Source organism: Pelophylax lessonae (assembly GCF_965119305.1).
Source record: "Pelophylax lessonae genome assembly, chromosome: 2".
In the NCBI taxonomy this organism is placed as follows: domain Eukaryota; kingdom Metazoa; phylum Chordata; class Amphibia; order Anura; family Ranidae; genus Pelophylax; species Pelophylax lessonae.
This window is the reverse complement of record NC_138769.1, coordinates 732,292,330-732,317,833: the sequence shown is the minus strand read 5'-3', so window position 1 is coordinate 732,317,833 and position 25,504 is coordinate 732,292,330. Positions and strand designations below refer to the sequence as shown.

Here is a 25,504-nt window from a genome sequence, read left to right as displayed (position 1 = left end):
CAATTTTTTGTAGAACTGGTGTGATAAACCTGTGGCCCCCCAATATCACAGATTGAAGCGGGGTGTTATATACCTTGTTCCACATATACTGCGCTTCTCTAGAGACTTTTGTCACAGGGTAATTTAAAAAAATGACAGGCAGAGGAAGAGGCAGGCCCTTATGCAGGGATGGTAGGGCAGGAGCAGTAGGCCGGGGCCAAAGTGTGAAGTTTCAGAAGGTGTGTTTTGATTACGTCAAAGGACGCACCAAATTTGGTTGAGTGGCTCACTCAGCCTTCCTCTTCTGCACCCTCCTCATCCTCTCTATGTGCACCCTCTTCACTCTCTGCTGTGTGCACCCCCAAAGACACCGCCACCAACACCTCCACCACCATATTCCTTCCGCTTGAGTCACTGGAATTATTTTCCGATCCATCACAAGACATTTGTGATGTGCAGCCATTCTTGGCATCGGATCAGGAAGAAGAGGTAGCAACAGCCGCCACTCAGCAGTCTGACCACAGTACCCAGATCAGCCCAAGGAGGTTGGTCCCGCTGTTGCTGCCGACTCCAAGATCTCGAATGTTAGTGGTGGGGAAGGTGACGTGGATGATGACGTGTCTATGGACGTCACATGGGTGCCCACAAGAGAGGACGAGGAGAGGAGTTCAGAGGGAGAGACGGTCCAACAGATAGGGAGGAGAAGCAGGCGGAACTTGCATTGCACAGGAGGGACAAAGCAGACTGCAAATGTATCAGGAGCGAGCCATCAACCATGTACGGTCACATCTGGCGCTCCAGGACGCCAGAACATGGCTCCGCAGTGTTGGCTTTTTTAATGTGTCCGCTGTTGACAACAGTGTTGCCATCTGCAGACTTTGCAGTCAATGCATAAGTCGCAGTAAGCCCAACACTCACCTAGGGATGACCACCTTAAGAAGGCACCTGACCTCCCATCACCGAGCCCAGTGGGAGCAACGCCGTCAGAACCCACAAAGCCACACTCCAGGCTCTCACCGTCCCGCCTCTTCTCCTTCTCTTCTCTCCTCACAATTGTCCTCCACTCCACCTTCCATCATGCAGTCCTCATGTTGTTCTGGAAAAAGGCAGGCTGTTAGAGCGTAAAAAAAGTATGACGCTGGATAACACTCTTGCCCAACGGTTGACTGCTGGCTTGTCGGAACTGATAGCCCGCCAACTACTGCCATATCAACTGGTGGACTCTGAGGCCTGTCGGAAATGTGTGGCCATTGGAACACCACAATGGAAGGTCCCAGGCAGGACTCCTGTCTTCTGCGTCTCCTCCCTTCTCCTCTATACCCAATGGCATGGCTTCTCCTTTCGGTCAATCGGGAAACGTGTCTCAAGACTCGCTTCCTGATTGGCCAGGAGGAGGATCCGTGTGACAATAGCGAATTTTCATTTGTTTTTGTCACACAACTGGGTGGGCTCGAGGCACAGTGTTCTGCGCCCCAAGCCCACCTATTAAAGCCTCTTGCTAATCACATGGCTAAAAAAAGCCCCATTGAAGTCCATGCATCTGTCGCCCCGCATGCAGATTAGGGGCCTGGATGCATGGATGGGAGGGGGGGGGGGCAGTGCCCCTGCGCCCCCAATGCACAAGCCACCACTGGTGTGCTATGCACAGTGTCATATTATGTTCTGCCATTTCACTTGTTAGTATTGCAACCTTTGACTAAATAAAGACATACAAAAAAAAAAAAAAAAGAAGGCTTTGCCCAATCAGTGCACAGAGTACTCCCAGAGCTGTGATTAGAGAAATTAATGATAACTCTTTCCAATCATGGCTCATTGCTCTTAGACCCACCCCAGATCAGTGGCAGAACTAACAGAGTCGCAACAGTCACTATTGCGACTGTGTCCTGAAGTTCCGCCACTTTGGGGGGGTCCAGTCCATTTGTTCATTCTTTCATCCATTTTCGGTGTGTGGCCGGCTGCTGAGGGGAGGCAGAGCTGAGCACTGTTATAGAAATCTATCAATGAAAAGTCTACAGAACAAATCTTTTCTGGGCTGAAAATGGAGAAAATCTCCGAATAGAATACTTTGGATTCCTCTTAAAGACATCGCTGACTAATGAAGGCTGATAATGAAACCGCTCACAATTCTGATTGGCTCAGAACTGAATTAGACATTTTCAAATCTTCCCGCCTGAATTGTGAAAAACGTTACAGACAAATAATCAGTCCCATTATAACACCAAATCCCACTGAGATCATCAGATGAAATATTTATCCGAGAAATATCTTTAACACGTTATTTGTAGGCAGATTAATCGATTAGTACAGAATAAACAGAAATAAAATTGGAAGATTATAGAATAATGTAAAGCATTTCCATATGTTCTCAGAATGCAGAATCCCCCCCACTGCTACATACAGAAAATGATAGTGAAGCGACTTCTCTCATAGATCTCAAACTTTCTATATGAGGGGAAATAAAGTATTACATGTTTCATTATCAGATCTGTATATGATCGGGGAACTGGCCGACAATTAATGTTTCATCTTTCAGACATGACATGTAGGCGTTACGCCCCCCCCCCTACATCCTAAAATAAACAAAAAGGGAAGGGACTGGTAGTAATTTGTAGTAATCATGACAGTTAGTGCTGAGCTCTGATTATTTTACCCCGGAGTCATCTACTGATCCATCAAACGGTTCTCTGCATGTTTTATTGTGAGAATGTGTGAGTGTGGCATTATAGGTGTTTAGGAGATCTGATTGTTGGTTTCCTCACCTAAGATTGTGATCCGGGTGAGGGAACAACGTGCTATATATTTATGTATTTATTTTTTAATATTTGTTTATATCGTATTTAATATGAAGGAAGGAAGGATGTGATCTCCTTACAGGGACTGGCTGTCATTTTCCTCCATCCTTTGATCTCCAGAAGATATTCAACAGCATTAGAGATCATTGAATATTAAATACCAAACAAACATCCCCCATCTAAAAAGGAACACAGATGTCAGATCCCCCTTCACACTCCTTGGAAGGAAAATAGATTTTATTATCGGAAGAAAACGCCCAGAACTGTGATTGGTGCAATTTTCGCATTTTATAACTCATATTTCCCGCCGGAATATTATGGAACGTTCCGATTATCTCAGATAGAATAATCCGACACTAAAATCTGATATCTCTTCCTCCGGGAACATCGATCAACCGCCCTCTGAATTGTCGGGCAGTTTATCTAACCATGCATAATAAATACGTTCGAAATATAAATGTCACATTTCTTCCAGTCTTTTTTCTTTTACTTCACAATACAGATCCGCCCTGCTAGAGAATGTTTCCTATAGAGATCAATGAAAAGTCTACTGAACAAGTATTTTCTGGGGGGAAAACGGAGAAAGATCTCAGAATACATTTCTTTGAAATCCTCATAAGAAAGACATTACTGGCTGAAGAAGGAAACGCCCACACCTCTGATTGGCTCAGATTTCCTATTGCTCCTTTTTGAATTTGCCGCCTGAATTGTGAAGAACGTTACAGAGAAATAATCAGCTCTATTATACCGCCAAATCCGACACTGAGACCTGAGATCATCAGATGAGACATTTATCCGAGAAAATTAACATATACACATCTGTATATGATCGTGGAACTGGTCGATAATTAATGTTCCGTCTTTCAGAGATGAAGTAGTTACAGATTTCCCTCATATTAAAACCAGAATAAAAAAAAGTGAAAGTGTTGGTAGAAATATGTAGTAATAATGACACTGCCAGATACATTTGTACAATGAATTAAAAAAACAAATGTTTCGTATTTGATCAGTCCAGTTTTGTAAATAGAAATAGCAAAATATTAACAATGTTTCTAAGTAAGGACAATATATATATATAATCATGATATGTCAGAAAAAATGTACAGTGTATCAATAAAGGAAACATTGCGCTTCTGATAAATTACATCCGTTTCTATTCAGTAAAACATTTAAAAGCTTCTAAATAAATTAACTTCTCTGCAGTGTAATAAATGACTGAACCCCGCCCCCTTCTCAGCATGTCTCCCATCAGGTCCGCTCAGCCTGTGAAATGTCTGAAGATGTGTGTCTTTGTTTCCTTTTCACAATATTTGTAAATTTAAATGATATGAAATTACTATGAACAATTTCATGAAACTGGTTACTTTGTTTCTGGTATAAAGTGTTAAGTTTCCTGTTCAGTGTAATCTCCAGGAATAAATCGAAAATAAATGAGAAGAAAGAATAAATGAATCTTCTGGAAATGTATTGCTGTGTTGCATTATTATATCTGAATATAATATAATAATTAGGAGCCTTATAAATTAATAAGATTATCTTTATTTTGTAATGCATGGTGTGACTCCTCCTCTTTCCCAGGAAGGTTTCCATCTGGTCCGCTCAGGCTGTATATAAGGAGGGCGGGCAGACGGCTGATCTCAGTCTGTCTTTTTAGCAGAGAATCATCATGTCTGGTCGCGGTAAAGGAGGAAAGGGTCTGGGGAAAGGAGGCGCTAAGCGCCACAGGAAGGTGCTCCGGGATAACATCCAGGGCATCACCAAACCCGCCATCCGACGTTTGGCCCGCAGAGGGGGTGTCAAGCGCATCTCCGGTCTCATCTATGAGGAGACCCGCGGAGTGCTCAAGGTTTTCCTGGAGAATGTCATCCGCGATGCCGTCACCTACACCGAGCACGCCAAGAGGAAGACCGTCACCGCCATGGATGTCGTCTATGCCCTAAAACGCCAGGGCCGCACTCTCTACGGATTCGGAGGCTAAACCCCCAACATCCACCGCTTACCCACTTCACCCCAACAAAGGTCCTTCTCAGGGCCACCCACCTTCTCATACAAAGGGCTGATCATTTACAACTCCCAACACCTTTATTTCTACACATTTATCGTGTAACAAGAAGAACTTCCGCTAATTGTTTAATTAAGAAATGGAGTGCTGCGATGTCTAGCTGCCCATACACTCTGCAATCTGATTGTTCAATCTGCTTTACATTTACCAAAGATATAGAAGAACAGGACAATGTTACACATATAATTGGTTGGGCAGTTGATGTATAGAAGATTTTCCGAGCTGAGTGAGGAGAATATACAGTTTTTGTTGGAACTGAATCTAAAAATCATTATTTCATGATGAAAAGAATGGAGATCACTAATACTGAGATGATGATAGAAATACAACACAGATGTAATATTTCTGAATATTCCGATTGTGATACAGGAAGAACAAATCTGTGCATCTGCTATCTGTACAAATTTTGGATCAGAAAGAGGGGAGAGAGATTTGATTTTTAGTTGCATAGTTCTATACAGATGTGCTGATGAAACGTGTAATACTTCCTATCCTATAGAAAGGTAGAGATCTATGAGAGAAGTCATCTCCCTATCATGTTCTGTATGTAATAGTGGGGGAGGGGGATTCTGCATTCTGAGGACTTGGAATAAAAGAGAATATATGGAAATGTTTTACATTATTCAATCATCTTCTTGATAATAAAGCATTGATGATATTTCTCGGATAAATGTCTCCTCTAATGATCTCAGGTCTCAGTGTCGGATTTGGCGGTATAATAGAGCTGATTGTTTGTAACGTTCTACACATTTCAGGCGGGCAAATTTGAAATCAGAGCTGTGGGAGTTTCCATAATCAGCCAGTAATTCCTGCTGAGGCGTCGAAAAGGAAATGTGTTCTGAGATCTTTCTCCGTTTCCCCCCAGAAAATACTTGTTCAGTAGACTTTTCATTGATCTCTATAGGAAACATTCTCTAGCAGGGCGGATTCTGATGGGTAAAATCAATGACTAAAACTGTACAATAATGTTTTAACGATGTTTTTTTATTCTTAAACTACCGCTAAAGGGACCGGTGATTGTTTCCCGGAAGAAGAGGATTCTATATGAGGAATTTTTCAATCACATCTGATATATATAAAAAAAATAAGATCGAGATTTTATTTAAACAAAAACATCTGATGGAGGTTCTGACTGATGTAATCATGTTTCAGTTGGGGATGTTTGGTATGTAATGAATAATTTCTGATCTATAAAAGTAAAGTATGGAGGACAATGAGGAGGAGTCTCTGTAAGAAGACATTGCTCTATAAATCTTTATAATAGAATAGAACTGGCAATGGCTGTAAGCACTGACACGTCTCATGATCGCCCATTGTGCTCCCCACCAAGGTGAAATCTTTGGATATCCGAGTGTCCAATCAGATCTCCCAATGAATTTCCGCATATTTCTAGGTAGGAAATGTTCTCAGTACAACTTACCTGTATTAGAAGTGTGAATAAACAATCTGCGGTTTGGGGCATTTAATAAACCAATAAATAATTGACTGCTCGCCGTAGACACAATCCGGGATCTCGGGGCTCTCTATAGAGATGTGGGAGACGGAGGAAAGCTTTGGTGCTGCAGTATAAGGATTAGAGAGAAGGTAAAGGCGGGCATCTGGATTTATGATCCGGAGCTACTAAGAATACATTTACATAAGAAATTATTTAGACCAGAAAATCGCACTAAAACCTATTGGGGTTTATCGTATTTGATACATCTCCACCCAGGCCAAAAAAAAAATAAAAAAGTTTTGCACACCATAGAAATGAGAGTACAGCTCCGCTGTGATGTATGTGGGTGGCTCTTAGAAGAGCCTTTGTGTTTGGTGAGGAGGGGGATGGTTGGGGATTACTTGGTCTTGGCGGCCTTGTGGCTCTCGGTCTTCTTGGGCAGCAGCACGGACTGGATGTTGGGCAGGACTCCTCCCTGGGCGATGGTGACGCCCCCGAGCAGCTTGTTGAGCTCCTCGTCGTTGCGGACAGCCAGCTGGAGGTGTCGGGGGATGATGCGGGTCTTCTTGTTGTCGCGGGCGGCGTTACCGGCCAGCTCGAGGATCTCAGCGGTAAGATACTCGAGGACGGCGGCCAGATAGACGGGAGCTCCGGCCCCGACCCGCTCGGCATAGTTGCCCTTCCTGAGCAGGCGGTGAACACGACCGACTGGGAACTGCAGACCAGCCCGGGATGATCGGGTCTTGGCCTTAGCCCGAACCTTTCCTCCTTGTTTACCGCGGCCAGACATTGTGAGATGAGAGAGTCGTCAGACGAATATACCTAATTCCTGCCCCCTTCCTTCTATTTATACAGTCACTTCTCTGACGTCAAACTCTGTGATTGGTTACATGTGAAGCCATCCAATAGCTTTGTGAATTGCTTCTACACCAATCGGTAAACGAGGAAGGAAATCATTCCACCCCCCTCCCCATCACATGACTGAATCCTCCAATAGAATAGCGAGGAGGGGGAGCAGTGATTTGCATAGGACGCCTATAAAAGCAGCACATGAGGGCGGCGCCAGCACACTTTTCTCTTCTCAGAGCGGAGGAAACATTAACCCTTATCATGCCTGAACCAGCCAAGTCCGCCCCGGCGCCCAAGAAGGGCTCCAAGAAAGCCGTGACCAAGAGCCAGAAGAAGGACGGCAAGAAGCGGAGGAAGAGCAGGAAGGAGAGTTATGCCATCTACGTCTACAAGGTGCTCAAGCAGGTCCACCCCGACACCGGCATCTCCTCCAAGGCCATGAGCATCATGAACTCCTTCGTCAATGACATCTTCGAGCGCATCGCCGGCGAAGCTTCCCGCCTGGCTCATTACAACAAGCGCTCCACCATCACCTCCCGGGAGATACAGACCGCCGTCCGCCTCCTCCTGCCCGGAGAGCTGGCCAAGCACGCCGTCTCCGAGGGCACCAAGGCCGTCACCAAGTACACCAGCGCCAAGTAATACCCCTCCCCCACCCATCACCCCAACAACACACAAAGGCTCTTCTAAGAGCCACCCACAGACATCACAGCAGAGCTCTACTCAGTCGATCAGCAAAACTTTGTCCATGTGAAAAAATGTCAAATAATAATCCCAAACACGTTTATTACTGCACTTTACTGCCATAAAAAAAAAAAAAAAAAACTTCTGTAATTCTAATCCGATATTAGTAGCGCAATGTCCAAAATCTAGATGTCCTCCTTTATCTCTCCCTACATCCGAAAACCCGCCAAGTAATTCGAATCAATATTTTTATTTCGCAAAACACAAATCTCTTCTCAGAGCCCCGCATCTCTCTACAAAGAGCCGGACACCCCTGATTGTGTGTTTATCAACGGTTAAACGAGCGGTAAATTGTAACCGAAAACAAATTGTTTATTCACACTTCTAATAGAGGAGAGTTGTACTGGGAGAACATTTCCTACCTATAAATAGCCGGAAATTCATTATTGGGGCTCTGATTGTAAGTAAAGATTTCACCTGGGGGGATGGGCGATCATGAGACGTGTCAGTGCTTACAGCCATTGCCAGTTCTATCCTATTATAAAGATTTATAGAACAATGTCTTCTTACAGAGACTCCTCCATATTTTACTTTTATTTCTTCTACAGATCAGAAATGATTCATTGTATACCAAACTGAAACATGAACACACATCAATCAGAACCTCCATCAGAATTATTGTTAAAAAATATCAGATGTGATTGGCTGAACTTTCAAACCTCATACAGAATTCTCTTCTTCCAGGAAACAATCACCGGTCCTTTTAGCGGTCGTTTAGGAGTAAATTAAATTGATAAAATATTATCGTTGTTTTATGGTTTGATTTTAGACATCAGAATACAGAATCCGCCCTGCTAGAGAATGTTTCCTATAGAGATCAATGAAAAGTCTACTGAACAAATATTTTCTTGGGGGAAAACGGAGAAATATCGCAGAATACTTTTCTTTGAAATCCTCATAAGAAAGACATTAGTGGTTGAAGAAGGAAACGCCCACACCTCTGATTGGCTCATATCTCACATTGATTCTTTTTGAATTTGCCGCCTGAATTGTGAAGAACGTTACAGAGAAATAATCAGCTCTATTATACCGCCAAATCCGACACTGAGACCTGAGATCATCAGATGAGACATTTATCCGAGAAATATCATCAATGCTTTATTATCAAGAAGATGAATAGAAATGGAATGTGAAGGTGATTGAATAATGTAAAACATTTCCATATGTTCTCTTTTATTCCAAGTCCTCAGAATGCAGAATCCCCCTCCCCCACTATTACATACAGAACATGATAGGGAGATGACTTCTCTCATAGATCTCTACCTTTCTATAGGATGGGAAATAAAGTATTACATGTTTCATAGAAACCTTCATTAGAGATTGTACCCGGAAATCAAATCTAAACTCTGACACCTTACTGATCACTAAGAAAAAAACTACTTTATAAAGCCAGAAATCCTTTCCGGTTCAATAAAACATTTCCGATGATTATTCCTGGGCAGTTTATAGTAAAATTGTCCTTTAGTGGATTTCACAAAGCATTTAATCTTCACAATATTTCTAATGTCTCCTATTTCAGCAATGGCGCGCACAGCTTTCCGGACAGGTTCGGGTTAATCTGTCCCTTGTGACCTCTGGCTGGGAAAGCCCCGCCCTACTGAAAGCTGAATCACACAGCTCACTCATTGGCTGATTAGAGCTCTAAGAAATGGTCCTATTAAACCTAAGCAGGCGTTGTCAGCATTAACCAATAAACGAGCAGCGCGGTCTGTATAAATAGACGCCGCACAGCCCGTGTTCTCATACTTCTGTTCCGTCTGGAGATTAGAAGCCTTTCACAACCATGGCAAGAACCAAGCAGACCGCTCGTAAGTCCACCGGAGGGAAAGCTCCCCGGAAGCAGCTGGCCACCAAAGCCGCCCGCAAGAGCGCCCCGGCCACCGGCGGAGTCAAGAAGCCTCACCGCTACAGGCCCGGCACCGTGGCTCTCCGAGAGATCCGCCGCTACCAGAAATCCACCGAGCTGCTCATCCGCAAACTGCCCTTCCAGCGCCTCGTCCGAGAGATCGCCCAGGACTTCAAGACCGACCTGCGCTTCCAGAGCTCCGCCGTCATGGCTCTGCAAGAGGCTTCCGAGGCTTATCTCGTCGGACTCTTCGAGGACACCAACCTGTGCGCCATCCACGCCAAGAGGGTCACCATCATGCCCAAAGACATACAGCTGGCACGCCGCATCCGCGGAGAGAGGGCCTAAATACATTCTTATCTCCACCCCCCCCCATACCTTCTCTACACACCACAAAGGCTCTTTTCAGAGCCACCACATCCGCCTCACAAAGAGCTCCATACTACCTCATCACCGCTACTACATGCTGCAACTACCCGCTACTACATTTCTACACATTCCATCCCCGCCATCAGCTTCACCACATCTTTCTTTTCTCTCTCTCTTCTCTGCGCTCCGATCCTCAGTGTGGAAGTAAATCTCATCTCTAACCATTCACACTTCTCTATATCTTCCCTAATAGATACATTAGAACAATATTTCATGGTAAGCAAAGCTCATCTGTAACATTTCTAAACCGATCCCAGAGAAATCATTCACATTTCTGCTCTATAAAGGAGATTTATTTTACCGATTTATTGTTCCCTAAATACAATGTAACAATTCACACTTCTACATAGATACAATGTAACTCATCTGTAACAATTACAGAGTAACAATTCACACTTCTACATAGATACAATGGAACAATATTCAGCAGTAAAACAAACGTTCCTATACACAGAATCTTTACTTCTTATCTCATCACTACCAGGAGATCAGAGAGAGGAAATCTGTTCAAAATAAACAGTAATCTTCCCCTCCCCCTCCTGTACACTCCACGGGGTCACCGATTTCTCAGCTCAGGTGTAGAAATCATACAACTCACTGCTAATAAATCTCACTCCTCATTCTTCTGCTGTATGAAGAAGACATTTCCTCTCCCCGATCTATCACAGAAATCTCTCCTCTGATTTTCTACAATCTTCCCTTCCACACACACGGGGGGGGGGGGGCACAGCTGCACATTCCTAAACTTCTCACCAGCAGAGCTTACACTTTCAATCTGGAAACAATGACACCGACTGATCCCAGATCTGCCCGGAGCAGGGAGGGCAATGCTGGGGGGGGGGGGGGGGGGGGGACGATTCATTGTCTGCTCAGCGATCTGTCCCTCCATGTTAGTACAGAATTGTGCTGGATGGAATAAGCCGTGCAAGTCAACTTTCTACTTGTTATTCACTAAGAACGGAATAATCAGATCAGTGAGATCGGAGGAGGATTTTCTGTCCTCTCATTTACTGTATTATGGAGAAAAACTGTCCAATCTCAGAGCTTCTAATTCTTACACCGATTAGGAATCTCCGATCTTTTGATTTTTTTTAAAACCTATTTCTGATGAATATTTTCTCATTTGGCAGAAAGGAAAACTGATAGAAAGGATCCTCAGCCATTCAATACTCTGAAGAGAATTTCATTTACTTTGTAACTAGAAACCAGCAAAATGTTTACAATGTTTCTAAGAGGGGACAGATTTGCTTCTTCAGACATGAAATATTTGTGTTATTGATTCATTGTACATATCTGGCAGTGCCATGATTTCTACCAGTCCTTTCACTTTTTTCTTATTCTAGTTTTAATATGAGGAAATCTGTAACTGCTACATGTCTGATAGAGGTCAGTTCCATGATCCTACACAGATCTGATAATGAAACATGGAATCCTTTATTTCCCATCATATAGAAAGGTAGAGATCTACCGCCAGTCCATTCTCACAGTCTCTAATCTTTGTATATAAAGATATGTCTGATGAATGTAAAAGTGGAGCCGAGAGTTGTCATTTCTATCCGAATGGAACATCGGCGCTGCTAAACCGATTTCTGTTATTTTTAGGGGAAATAACACATTCTTGTAGCTGACCATTCTAACCTCTCCCATCAGTACAATTATTTCCCTTATAACGGTCACATTAAATATTGAAGATCCTTAACGATCATCTAGAAGAGGAAATGTATCCCCCCCTCCCCCTCTCGGAGATCCCACTCATAGTGTGCGGGAATTGTCTCCGATTCGCACGACAGATGTGTCTGGTGGGGATCCTAAAGATCCTTTATATAAGGAGGGATCTCCGATTTCTTTCAGTGATTTCTCCTATAAAATGTAGATTATGAGATGATCTGCAAGGGATAAATGTACAATGTGTGATGGGGAACATCTGAGCTCCTCTATACGGCTTCTGGTGGGTGTAGGTAGGTGTTGCTGTTAGGATGTGGGTGGGTGTAGCTCTGTTAGGAGGAGGTGGGTGGCTCTGAGAAGAGCCTTTGGGGGGTGTAGATGAAGGAGTTCTCCGGCTGCTTGGATTTATTTCTTCTTCGGAGCGGCCTTCTTGGGCTTGGCTGCTGCCTTGGGTTTTGCCGCCTTCTTAGCCGGACTCTTGGCGGCTTTTTTGGGCTTGGCTGCAGCTTTGGGCTTCTTGGGGCTCTTTGTCGCCTTCTTGGCAGCTGCAGCCTTTGCCGGTTTCTTGGGGCTCTTGGCCGCCGCCTTCTTCTTAGGGGACTTTACTGCCTTCTTGGGTGACTTGGCCGCCGGCTTCTTAGGGGACTTTGCCGGCTTCTTAGCAGCAGCCAATGGCTTCTTTGCGGTTTTCTTGGCCTTGTCGCCCTCTTGCTGCTTCTTGTTGATCTTGAAGGATCCGGAGGCGCCATGTCCTTTCACCTGGACGAGGCTCCCCTTGGTCACCAGCGCCCTGACGGCGCTCTTCAGGCGGCTGTTGTTCTTCTCCACATCGTATCCTCCAGCGGCCAGGAGCTTCTTGAGGGCGGCCAGGGAGACCCCGCTGCGCTCTTTGGAAGCGGCCACGGCTGTGACGATGAGCTCGGACACGCTGGGAACGGAGGGCTTCTTGCTGCCTTTCTTGGCTCCTCCGGCTGCCGCCTTCTTAGCCGGCTTCTTCTTGGCTGCGGGCTCCGCTGGAGAAGCGGCGGCTGGGGCGCTCTCAGTCTCAGTCATGATTCTCAGCGAGTTTCTAAAATAGAGAATACAAATATCTTTCTGGGTGGCGCTCTGCCTTATATACAGACGTTCTGCGCTGCTATTGGTTGATATCGAACTTGCCTTCTGCACTGCTATTGGTTACACCTTAGACACGCCCATTGACTCTCATTCCAGTGTTGGAGAATCTTCTCTCTCTTCTTGTGTTTCCCTGGCAGAGAGAAAAACGATTTTAATATGAAATGGAAGGATGAGCGATCTTTATCGGGGACCCGATCTGCTCACTGGACTGTCACTTATCGATCTCTCACTGTCCGCTCTCATGATCCGCTCAGGAGGCTGAACACAGAGGCTGCAAACACCTCCATCCTCCTGAGTGTGTGTCCCATTCCTCCTTCTACCTACTTTTCTACACACATTCCCATCAGAAAACAATCTTCTCACATCTCCCACTACAATCATCTTCGCATTAGATGAGTGAAGAGTGAAAATCAGGAAACATTTCCCTCTAATACACAAATCTGCTCATCTATAGCTGAGTAGAAGGAGCCTGGAACAAAAACATCAGCCAGTGACATCAGATCCTTGTGCGATGGGTTGGGAGAGATTGTTAGAGATACAAAGGTGTTAGATGATGGGAGCATGTCATATTTAATGTACTTTGTATCACATTCTGCTCATCATTACAAATATATTGTCATCTGAATATTCTGAGTAACTTTATTGCCACATATTACTACACAGCTATATAGACTACTCAGGTAGAATGTTTCCTTGTATCTAGAATCAGAGGTAAAATCTAGACATTCTTTCACACGGGGCAAAAGGACGATGTCAGTAAGGCAGAGGTTGGTGTCAATCATCTTTTTAAATTATTGATATATATATTTTTTTTCCATTTTTTAAATATATAAGATAAGGGAGGGCTATAATAAACCCCTGTAAAATGTATTTTTTACCATCTTTGGTCCCATAGCCAAACGAAGAGTGAAAAGAAATCCCTCCAAAGTGAGGGGATCCCTGATTCACATCAGAACTAGTGTCCACAGTGAAAGAATTCCACTCTACTACTGTTCAGGTGATAACCCAATATTTTGGATTTTCTTTTACTTTCAAGCTCAGTGAAAATGGTAAACAGGACAGATAGAAAGGGGGAAATCCCCAACGAGGACACAAGCAGCAATACAAATCTGTCAGGGGGTCCTATCCCTCTCCACTCCACCCAAAATAAAGAAAAAAATGTGTCTTTAGTGATCTTTTTATTATTATTACTTTAATTCTGTATTTGATTTTTTTTAAAGACGTAAAGGAAACACCAAAGAAAATGAGAAAATACATTCTCAAAGTATAGCATGTATTCAAATTGGATAGCTCAGAGAGCAAACAAATATACATTTCAAAAAGTACAGGTATGTAAGTTATTGGTCTGTATATATGATGGCTATTAGGCAAAGCAATGCAGAACCTATATTAATTCTTGTTTAAAATTCAAATAATAATTGGAACCCGCGGGCAATCACACATGTAGATCTATTATGCATTATTACTGGGTGCATAGTGCTGATAGATGTGTGTTACCGGCAAAATACTGAAGGGTGTAATAGCAGCTTTTCTCAACCTTTTGGGGGCACAGAGGAACCCTTGAAATACATTTCTGGTCTCGGGGAACCCCTGCTAAAAATTAAAAATGTAATTATCAGATCTGTGTAGGATCATGGAACTGACCTCTATCAGACATGTAGCGGTTACAGATTTCCCCATATTAAAACTAGAATAAGAAAAAAGTGAAAGGACTGGTAGAAATCATGACACTGCCAGATATGTACAATGAATCAATAACACAAATATTTCATGTCCGAAGAAGCAGATCTGTCTCCTCTTAGAAACATTGTAAACATTTTGCTGGTTTCTAGTTACAAAGTAAATGAAATTCTCTTCAGAGTATTGAATGGCTGAGGATCCTTTCTATCAGTTTTCCTTTCTGTCAAATATTCATCAGAAATATCTTTAAAAATCAAAAGGTCGGGAATTCCTAATCGGTGTAAGAATTAGAAGCTCTGAGATTGGACATTTTTTCTCCATAATGCAGTAAATGAGAGGACATAAAATCCTCCTCCGATCTCACTGATCTGATTAGTCCGTTCTTAGTGAATAACAAGTAGAAAGTTAACTTGCACAGCTTCTTCCATCCAACACAATTCTGTACTAACATGGAGGGACAGATCGCTGAGCAGACAATGAATCGTCCCCCCAGCATTGCCCTCCCTGCTCCGGGCAGATCTGGGATCAGTCGGTGTCATTGTTTCCAGATGGATCAGCGCTCAGGAAGTTTTCTATCAGAACCATTTGAAAGAAATTGAACTAAACTGCTCCAATGTATTCTCTATGGAGGAGAAACCCTGACACCTGCTGGTGATAAGAGGAATGACTTCCGTGCAGGGATCTGGGATAAAATACAAATGCGATTTCATGGCTTCCTTTCCGAATCCCTCTTACAAGGAACAGAATAAAACGGATTCGTGTGTGCAGTTTGATAACAAAATAAAAATTCATAGCTGGGGATCTGAGGAAATGGCATCTAGACTGCAGAATTCATCGGATTATTTTACATGTTTTTTTTTTTTTTTTTGTGTGTCAGATAAAACCTTTAGAAGTTGGGCAGATGAGGAATCACTCAGTGCGATCATTATTTCTAGATGTTCCATGTAGATCAGCATGAAATCCTGAACATCTATCGCTGGATTCCCATTCCCCTTTCAATCAAATCCCTGTTTTATTATTGTAATAGGTGTGCCACTATTGCACCTTTCACACGTAAATATACCGAAAATATCTATCTATCTATCTATCTATCTATCTATCTATCTATCTATCTATCTATCTATCTATCTATCTATCTATCTATCTATCTATCTATCTATCTATCTATCTATCTATCTATCTATCTATCTATCTATCTATCTATCTATCTATCTATCTATCTATCTATCTATCTATCTATCTATCTATCTATCTATCTATCTGTCTGTCTGTCTATCATCTTATGTGGATCTAAGATCGATCTGTAGGGACTGATCCATTTGTCTATACACCTCTAATTAAACAAGTAAGTCTAAAAGATCTGATTGCTGAGAAGGGGACATGTTTGATCCAGTGTGTATTGCTGCAGAATAACACATGAAACGATATAGTGCAATGATGGGGTGCGATTGGTTGGTGTATGTAGACTGAGGGATGGAATTGGTTTGTACTCTGGTTATGTGCAGCGGCTGTGCCGGGTCCTATCCCATTCTAATAGAAGATGATGAGAGATCCGTGATTCTGGAGACATAATACAATGTGTGACATCTCATCTGTTCCAGGACTCTGGGGGAACATGACTTGTGAGAGATCAGCAAAGGGTTCTAGATGTCCCAATCCATCCGTGCAGTGTATGACCTGAAGGATCCCAGAGCCGAGCGTTCATTGTGGGGACTTTATATAGTAATCTGGATAGGAAGGTCACCAGTGGAAGGTGCGGTGTCGGAACATCTCTTATAAACAGGATCGATTGAAAGGAGAACTTTATATCCAGGAAGTGTTAATGGTCTAGGACGCCTTCTCTGGTCAGATGTAATAAAAAGTCGGTTAAACGATTGTGATAATTATTGGGAAATAAATGGCTTTCTAGATAATATTGGAAAACGAATCATTCTTCAGAAGACAATTGTCTATATTTTGGGGTGGCTAGAAGAATTTTTGTTCTTCAAACAAGTTGTATGGACATTTGAGTGCGCTCATATCTCTGGTATTCTTCTTTCTTCTTTTTTTTCCGGTTGGGGTCATTTATTGAGGAGATCTGCACTCTGCTAAAAGCTGGGAGGTATTACGTCTCGTTTTGGGTGGGGGTTTGAAATGCTGAATTTTACGGTATTTTTACGATTTGTATTTACTTTATAAATCTATTATTTTATATATTGCTATTTATATTAGGATACTTTTATATTTAATTCACTAAATGTGAATATCCCGATGTCTGTGTATGTAGTGAGGGCATTTATTTGGAGGATCCTGGGTGACGTCAGAGACATGACCTCACCAGTAATGATGATCAAATAAAATCCAGTGGTCACCCAAATGAAGTGAAAAGTTGCTCTTTCTGATGAACAAAGAGCATAATGGAGCGGGAAATTTAAATCAAGGAACTGCTGAGGATTGGATGATAGAGAGCACAGAGGGGCGGACTTTTTGTGACGTCTGGACACTCCCTCCTCTAACCCCTCCCCATTATTCTCCATCAGGTCCGCTTAAGCTGCATATAAAGCGAGGCTGGGTGCTTTTCCTTTATATTCGTCTGTGACACGAAGAGTTTTGAGATGTCTGGTCGCGGTAAAGGAGGAAAGGGTCTGGGGAAAGGAGGCGCTAAGCGCCACAGGTAGGTGCTCCGGGACAACATCCAGGGCATCACCAAACCCGCCATCCGACGTTTGGCCCGCAGAGGGGGTGTCAAGCGCATCTCCGGTCTCATCTATGAGGAGACCCGCGGAGTGCTCAAAGTCTTCTTGGAGAATGTCATCCGCGATGCCGTCACCTACACCGAGCACGCCAAGAGGAAGACCGTCACCGCCATGGATGTCGTCTATGCCCTAAAACGCCAGGGCCGCACTCTCTACGGATTCGGAGGCTAAACCCCAACATCCACCGCTTACCCCACTTCACCCCAACAAAGGTCCTTCTCAGGGCCACCCACCTTCTCATACAAAGGGCTGATGATGATTCACAACTCAGACATGTCATTTCTAGATATTTATCGTAACAATAAGGGCTTCCGCTAATTGTTTCAGTAAGAAATGGAAAGGAGCGATGTCCAGCTGCCCATACACTCTGCTAAACATAAAGCAGATTGAACAATCAGAGATGTAAGAACCGGACAATATTATATATGTGGAATCTTATTGGGCGGTCAGTAGATCTATAGGAGATTGTACAGTCAGCACTCAGGGTGGTGGATCTGAGTGCGGATAATAGTTTATGCTGGAACTGAAAGTTAATATTTCATTATTAAAAGAATGGAGCTCACTCATACTGAGATGATTCTAGAAATAGAATGTTTCAAAGATGGAATATTTGTGAACATTGCAATTGTGATACAGGAAGAGGAGATCTGTGCATCTGATATGTACAAATTGTATATCAGGAAGAGGTGAGATATAGTTCTGATTTTTTAGTTGCATAGTTCTACACAGATCTGATAATGAAACATGGAATCCTTCATTCATTTCCCATCATATAGAAAGGTAAAGATCTATGAAAGAAGTCACCTCACGATCATGTTCTGTATGTATATCAGTGGGGGAGGGGGATTCTGCGGACATGTTTTACATTATTTAATCTTCCGATTCCATTTCTCACTAAGCGGTGAAAATAGAAATATGAAGCGTTGATATTTCTCGGATAAATATCTCATCTGATGATCTCAGTGTTGGATTTGGCGGTATAATGGGGCTGATTATTTCTCTAATGTTCTTCAATTCAGGCGGGCAAATTTAAAATCAGAGCTGTGGGCGTTCCTTACATCCGCCAGTGATGTCTTTATGAGTATTTCACAGTAACTGATCTGAGGTTTTTGTAGGAAATCAAATCCTGAAACAATGTAACATTTCAAAGCTTATTAAGCCTGGAATCAGAGGGACCGCTGATGAATGTTCCCCAAAAGAAGGGAGATTTTATACCATTCCATGTCAGTGTCAGATGAGCCAATCAGGGAGGGTTGTAACTTTCCATACTATTCCGGCGGGAAAATTGAGCCAATCACAGTTCTGAACGTTTTTCCTTCCTTTACAGGAGAATCCTGACTTGGATGATATCGGAGTTCCTTGGGAAGATGATTGTTTGGTAATTGCTGATTTGTAGAATCCATTCAGCAGGAATAAAGGATGAGGAGTTCCTGGAGGGAGAGGAGAAAACTTTAGAAAGGAGATTCTCCAATAATGAGTTCTTTAGATGTAAGAAATGTTCTCACTACAAGTCCCCGGTATTAGAAGGGTTAATAAGCAAGTTGTTTGCTGTCAGAGGTATTTGTAGGAATGAAAAACTTCTTTCCTGCTGAGTGATAGATGTGATTTGTTGTAAGACACAGAATGAGGTATGAGGCTCTTTGTATGTAGATGTGGGTGGCTCTGAGAAGAGCCTTTGTGTTTGGTGAGGAAGGGGATGGGGGAGTTGTTGGTGATTACTTGGTCTTGGCGGCCTTGTGGCTCTCGGTCTTCTTGGGCAGCAGCACGGCCTGGATGTTGGGCAGGACTCCTCCCTGGGCGATGGTGACGCCCCCGAGCAGCTTGTTGAGCTCCTCGTCGTTGCGGACAGCCAGCTGGAGGTGTCGGGGGATGATGCGGGTCTTCTTGTTGTCGCGGGCGGCGTTACCGGCCAGCTCGAGGATCTCAGCGGTGAGATACTCGAGGACGGCGGCCAGATAGACGGGAGCTCCGGCCCCGACCCGCTCGGCATAGTTGCCCTTCCTGAGCAGGCGGTGAACACGACCGACTGGGAACTGCAGACCAGCCCGGGATGATCGGGTCTTGGCCTTAGCCCGAACCTTTCCTCCTTGTTTGCCGCGGCCAGACATGATTCTGTGATATTTGAGTTCTCAAAGAGATGTGAATGGCTGCAGCCGCTCCCTTTCCTGCTATACTCTGAATGATATGACGTCTCGCCCTATGATTGGCCACGTTTGAAGTCAGCCAATGCTCTCTAGGTTTGTATCTAAACCAATCAGTAAATGAGGAAAGAAATCATGACGTCACTCCCCATCAGATGACTGAGTCCTCCAATAGAAGAGTGAGGAGGGAGGGTGCTCATTTGCATAGGACCGCCTATATAACCAGCACATGAGGGCGGCGCCAGCACACTTTTCTCTTCTCAGAGCGGAGGAAACATTCTTCTTATCCCTTATCATGCCTGAACCAGCCAAGTCCGCCCCGGCGCCCAAGAAGGGCTCCAAGAAAGCCGTGACCAAGAGCCAGAAGAAGGACGGCAAGAAGCGGAGGAAGAGCAGGAAGGAGAGTTATGCCATCTACGTCTACAAGGTGCTCAAGCAGGTCCACCCCGACACCGGCATCTCCTCCAAGGCCATGAGCATCATGAACTCCTTCGTCAATGACATCTTCGAGCGCATCGCCGGCGAAGCTTCCCGCCTGGCTCATTACAACAAGCGCTCCACCATCACCTCCCGGGAGATACAGACCGCCGTCCGCCTCCTCCTGCCCGGAGAGCTGGCCAAGCACGCCGTCTCCGAGGGCACCAAGGCTGTCACCAAGTACACCAGCGCCAAGTAATACCCCTCCCCCACCCATCACCCCAACAACACACAAAGGCTCTTCTAAGAGCCACCCACATACTACACAACCGAGCTGTCATACAATCTTCATGTATCGTACAATGTATTACCTTTACAAGTTTTAGCTGTTCGTTAATTTAAAATGAACTCAAAATAACATCATTAATAATCTTGAGATGAGAAGTAGGTCGGTCAGACTGGAAGGGGAATGAATAAAACCTTCCTTCTAATCTCATCCTTCTTTATTGCAGAGATCGTCTCCCCTTCCTGGCTCTATACATTTCCTATTCCTCGCCTTGTACTGCACACACCCAACTGCTCTAATCACTTCTGCTACATTGTTACAATGAAAGATTCTCCGCAATCTCCCGCCTTACATTGTTCCTTTATCTGGGGAGATCGTGGAGCTTTTATTCCACAACACAATGGGGGATAGAAGCAAGAAAAGTGAAACATTGTATCTGCTCAGTCATCTCAGATCGGCTAATCCGACACTGAATATTATTCATAGAAAATATCACTCTTTCCGGGACGGTCCCTTCACTTCCAGGAAATATGTAGAAATATTATTGTTTTGATTTTGCACATCAGAATACAGAATTTGCTCTGCTATTGGATGTTTGCTATAGAGATCTATGAAAAGTCTACGGAACAAATCTTTTCTGGGCTGAAAACGGAGATAAATCTCCGAATAAAATTCTTTGGATTCCTCATAAAGACATCGCTGACCAATGAAGGCTGATAATGAAACCGCTCACAGTTCTGATTGGCTCAGATCTGAAATAGCTATTTTCAAATTTCCCGCATGAATTGTGAAAACGTTACAGACAATAAGTCCCAATATAACACCAAATCCCACACTGAGATCATCAGATGAGATATTTATCCGAGAAATATATTTACCACGTTATTTTCAGGCAGATTCATCGATTAGTACGGAATAAACAGAAATAGAAATGAAAGATTATTAAATAATGTAAAACATTTCCATATGTTCTCAGAATGCAGAATCCCCCCCCCCCCCCACACACACACACACTGCTACATACAGAACATGATAGTGAGATTACTTCTCTCATAGATCTCTACCTTTCTATGATGGGAAGTAAAGTATTACATGTTTCATTATCAGATCTGTATATGATCGGGGAACTGGCCGATAATTAACGTTTCATCTTTCAGACATGACATGTAGCCGTTTCGGATTTCCCCCCTACATCCTAAAATAAACGAAAAGTGAAAGGGCTGGCAGAAATCTGTAGTAATCATGACACTGCCAGATAAATATATACAACGAATCAATAAACACAGTTGTTTAATTTCAGTCCATTCTTTGTAACTAGAAATCAGAAAAATTTTAACAATGTGTCTAAGTAAATGACATTTTCTGCAGAGTATTGAATGGCTGTGACCCCGCCCCTTCCATCAGTCTTCCATCAGGTCAGCTTTTTCTTAAAAGCAAGAATGCAGGCCTTTTTTTTTACCGTAATATTGTATAAATATGAAATTGTTATGATGTGTGACAGATGAATGTTTTCTGTGTAATCTCCGAGGAAGAACGAGGAAACCGTAGTAAAGGAAGAATAGCGCCAAATATGAACAGGGAATGGATGAAGAGAGGATTTCTGTACAATTCACTGTTTCCTTCATTTCTGTTACTTGTGCAAGTAAAGTCTTCTTCTATTTATTGTTGTAGTCCCACCCCTCCCCCATATAATGTGAAAAATAAAATTAAGGTAATGCGAATTTTACTGACCCTACAACAACTCCAGAATAGGTGGAAAGAAAATCAATCAATGTTGTCTCCATCAGATCATCACAAATATGTTTAAAAACGGCATATTGTATTGCAGTTAGTGCTGAGCTCCGACTCTGTCACCCCGGAGTCATCTACTGATCCATCAAACGTTTCTCTGCGCCTTATCATTGGATTATGGGTCCCATATCCCAACAATGTGTCTAATCTAAAGGATGGAGGGCAATGGACACCAAGGAGATCACCTGCTTATCTAAACTCACATCAATTCAATGTGTTATATTAGACTTTAAAATCATATAAAGAAAACGTAATCGCTGTTAGGACGGACAGGTGTCATTATAGCACATTGTCCCCCCACCCGGATCACAATTTTCGGTGTCTAATTATACAATCAGATCTCCCAAACATGTATGTCTGACTCCATCTTAAAAAGAAGTGGGTGACTCTGAGAAGATCCGTCGGGTTTGGTAATATAAAATAAAAATGATTGGGTTTACTTGGCGGGCTTGTGGCAGTAATATTCGAGGATTTTACCGCAGTAAATATTTGGAAGCTGAAAACCGACCCAAGTGACGTCATTTTGGAGGAAGATGAACAGATCTATGAATAGAACTTCTACAATGTCGGCTTTAGCGGTATAATGCGGCTGAATCTTCCTAACGGCCAGTAGAATTATGGCGGGAGATTTAAATATAGCAACTCGGAGCCATCATAGGCGTGGTCTATTAATAGCAAAGAGGGGAAATAATTTCTGGAAATATGGAGTACAATGTGTTCTGACATTGGAGCTCTATGTAGGTGTGCATGGTTTTGGTTGGAGGAGTTTAGCGGTGAGAAAGATTGGAGAGATGAGAGAATGATGTCCTGTGATCACATTTCCCCTCATTACTATTCACCTGTATTACAAGTCTGAGTGTTAATAATAAGAAGACAAAGTGTTTGCCTTTAGAGTGCCATTTACCTGACAGTAATAATACAATTTATCACATTAATAAAAGATATCCTTATTTAAGAATAGGAATAAATACTGCGTATGTCCGGCTCTTTGTACAGAGATGTGGGTGACACGTTTGTGAGGCTTCAATAAATATATAATAGTCATAATAATTTATTTCTATATATTCTTTATTTTTTGCGGAGATCATCTCCACTTTCTGGCCATTTCCTATTCATCTCCTGGTACTGCACACACCGAAGTGTTGTACCTAGAATGACCGCAAGGTGGCAGAGCTTACTAAACTCTCATGCCTCACTCAAGCATTGCTACAATAAAAGATTCTCCACAATCTCCCGCCATACAATTGTTACTTTGTATTTGGGAAGCTCGTGGAGCTCTTAACTCGCAATACAATGGGGATAGAAGCAAGAAAAACGAAACATTGTATCTACTCGGTCAGCCCAGTCAAATCTTTGTCTATTTGTATCTATTTAAAGAATCAGCAACAGATCAATGTACATAGCTAAATCCATGAGCTGCCTGATAGGTAAATGACAAAAATATGTACAAAGTATCAGCTACATACAAATCTGATTACAATAATATCACCTCGGATAACAGTCCTTTATAGAAGTTAGAAGTAGAAAATTATTCCACGGAAATGTTTAGTGCATTTATTGGTGAAGTTACATATAATCTCCAATCCTGGACCCCCCTCCTTCGCTCCATAACTCCCGAACATCACATAACCTCGGAGCTGAACAACAAACCTCATTAAATGCTCTTGGACCAAGGCTGGAAAATTAAAAAGTGCCCTTTTTAAATGTATAATTATTTATTTGTTATTTTTGTATTCAGATTTTTAAGTGCTTCAGAATAAAAATGAATGTTTGAATTTAGTCAACTAGAAAAATAAAACAGCTGACCCCCCCCCCCCCCCAAAGAAAAAAAACAAAAAGGTTAACAGCCTCAAAATTTTACAAAATCACAAAGAAAAAAAAAAAAAAAAAAAAAAATGCATCAATTTTGCACCTTTAAAGCAGGTGCACCCACCAAGTAATGGAATCTTCAACAAGTGGTGTTTGAACCAATAATGTGTTAGTTTATAGACATTATTTAAGCAGCAAACAATATATTGCTGCTAACATTAATAGGTTACATCTGAATCAGGGCCATCTCACTGAATGGGCATGCTGGGCAATTGCCAAGGGGCCCCACTTGCCCAGCACTAGTCCCAATTCCCATGTGCATCCCGCCGCCAACCTTAACAGGTGGCAAGCGCCTGTCGTCCCTGCACTGCTGTTAGGCCACTTGGGCCGTGGAGAGGGAGCCCACAACTGCAGGAATGCCTGTCTACCTCCACTGGAACTGTTTGTGTTCACCAGACCCAGCCGCTGAACTTGGAAGCTGTCATTAGCCTGGCACTACTGTACCAATAAATATTGCCTTATCGATAATTTGCATTTTTATTCTCGTGGGTGATTGTGTAGGCGGTGCCCCAGTGCGCTGCATTGCCTGAGGCCCTTTAATGCTCTTAAGATGGCACTGATCCAAATTTCACATGTCAGAATTTAAAGTCCACAATAAAGTGACGGTACTCTAATAGTACTCAGTGGGCTTTGTATAGAATACACTGACTGGAAACATCAGGCTGTAAAGTAGTTGAGACAGCACTGATGAGGTCTATACTTAGACATACCTTTCCACTGTCCTTCTGTACTCAGTTACCAGCTCCTGATAGCCCTTCTCAAACTGTTCATGCCCTGTTTTCAGATCTATTAGGTTCATCTGGTCTGTAAGCTCCTCTGGTTTTAAGCATCTCCTCAGCTTGACCATTTCTCTCAGATTTTTCTTAAGTGGGCCAACAACTATTTTTGTGATGTCTAGTCTGTAAGGCCTGGATTTTTCAGGATCACTCATGCACAAAGCTGAAGAATTTCTTACACACATCTTGCAAGTTTTTTTTTTAAATTGAAAAAAGACGTGTTTTAGGCCGAAAAAAACAGTGGTGCATCCGGCGGTTAAATAATTATTTCCAATATATAGCAGTTTACCAATGCATTTGTGAATTTTGGTGACCAAATCTGTGTTCTGGGTCCCCAAATCTGGTGTCCATACATAGCATAAATATATACTGTTAATGTACAGCAGTTAAAAGCTGCATTTTGGGGTGTTATTGAAAAAAGTCGCGTTTTAGGCCGAAAAAACAGTTGTGCACCCGACATATAAATAATTAATTTCAATTTTACAGCAGTGAAATACACATTTTCTGTATTTTATTACAAAAATACTTGTTCTTGTTCCACAAACCACTTGTGCATACAGCGTACAATTATTATTATTATTATTTTTTACATTTCCGCATAGAAATTGAGAATCAGTGTATTTTGGGCTCTAAAAACATTAGGCTGGGTCCACAGAGCATTTTTATGACACGGGCACTGCCTTAGTGAACGTAATTGTTGACTACTGCCAGGTAAATTGACACCGGAGAGAGACCAATCTTTCAGCTTGGTGGGTGAATGCAAATAATGAGGAGAACATCAAATAAGGGACGTGGGTATGGTCGTGGTGGTGTTGGTGGAACTCCTGTTTCTGGTAGAGGACGTGGCCGTTCAGTGCCAACTACCGCTCCAAGTCAAACACCTTCCTCTAGT

General features: G+C 42.8%; 7 protein-coding genes across 7 annotated transcripts; 4 read left to right on the top strand and 3 right to left on the bottom strand.

The window, feature by feature from the left end:
- Positions 1 to 4,437: 4,437 nt before the first annotated feature.
- LOC309547653 (histone H4) lies at positions 4,438 to 4,749 on the top strand (the record flags this gene model as incomplete). Its single annotated transcript, XM_082247530.1, has 1 exon — positions 4,438 to 4,749. The coding sequence occupies one exon, from the start codon at positions 4,438 to 4,440 to the stop codon at positions 4,747 to 4,749; it is 312 nt and encodes a 103-aa protein (XP_082103656.1).
- Positions 4,750 to 6,665: 1,916 nt separating this feature from the next.
- LOC309547611 (histone H2A type 1) lies at positions 6,666 to 7,058 on the bottom strand (the record flags this gene model as incomplete). Its single annotated transcript, XM_082247484.1, has 1 exon — positions 6,666 to 7,058. One exon carries the CDS (start codon positions 7,056 to 7,058, stop codon positions 6,666 to 6,668), a length of 393 nt encoding a protein of 130 aa, XP_082103610.1.
- A 304-nt stretch (positions 7,059 to 7,362) lies between these two features.
- LOC309547628 (histone H2B 1.1) lies at positions 7,363 to 7,762 on the top strand. The gene has a single exon (XM_082247505.1). It carries the CDS (start codon positions 7,379 to 7,381, stop codon positions 7,757 to 7,759), a length of 381 nt encoding a protein of 126 aa, XP_082103631.1. The 5' UTR covers positions 7,363 to 7,378; the 3' UTR covers positions 7,760 to 7,762.
- Positions 7,763 to 9,644: 1,882 nt separating this feature from the next.
- Positions 9,645 to 10,055, top strand: LOC309547603 (histone H3.2; the record flags this gene model as incomplete). Its single annotated transcript, XM_082247476.1, has 1 exon — positions 9,645 to 10,055. The coding sequence occupies one exon, from the start codon at positions 9,645 to 9,647 to the stop codon at positions 10,053 to 10,055; it is 411 nt and encodes a 136-aa protein (XP_082103602.1).
- Positions 10,056 to 12,206: 2,151 nt separating this feature from the next.
- Positions 12,207 to 12,854, bottom strand: LOC309547578 (histone H1.3-like; the record flags this gene model as incomplete). The annotated part of the gene is made up of 1 exon (XM_082247450.1): positions 12,207 to 12,854. One exon carries the CDS (start codon positions 12,852 to 12,854, stop codon positions 12,207 to 12,209), a length of 648 nt encoding a protein of 215 aa, XP_082103576.1.
- A 6,193-nt stretch (positions 12,855 to 19,047) lies between these two features.
- Positions 19,048 to 19,440, bottom strand: LOC309547616 (histone H2A type 1-like; the record flags this gene model as incomplete). Its single annotated transcript, XM_082247489.1, has 1 exon — positions 19,048 to 19,440. The coding sequence occupies one exon, from the start codon at positions 19,438 to 19,440 to the stop codon at positions 19,048 to 19,050; it is 393 nt and encodes a 130-aa protein (XP_082103615.1).
- Positions 19,441 to 19,768: 328 nt separating this feature from the next.
- Positions 19,769 to 20,149, top strand: LOC309547632 (histone H2B 1.1; the record flags this gene model as incomplete). The annotated part of the gene is made up of 1 exon (XM_082247509.1): positions 19,769 to 20,149. One exon carries the CDS (start codon positions 19,769 to 19,771, stop codon positions 20,147 to 20,149), a length of 381 nt encoding a protein of 126 aa, XP_082103635.1.
- Between the last annotated feature and the right edge of the window lie 5,355 nt (positions 20,150 to 25,504).

What these genes read in the sequence shown, in the direction of transcription:
- LOC309547628 (XM_082247505.1), top strand. Translation starts at nt 7,379, where the DNA reads ATGCCTGAACCAGCCAAGTCCGCCCCGGCGCCCAAGAAGGGCTCCAAG.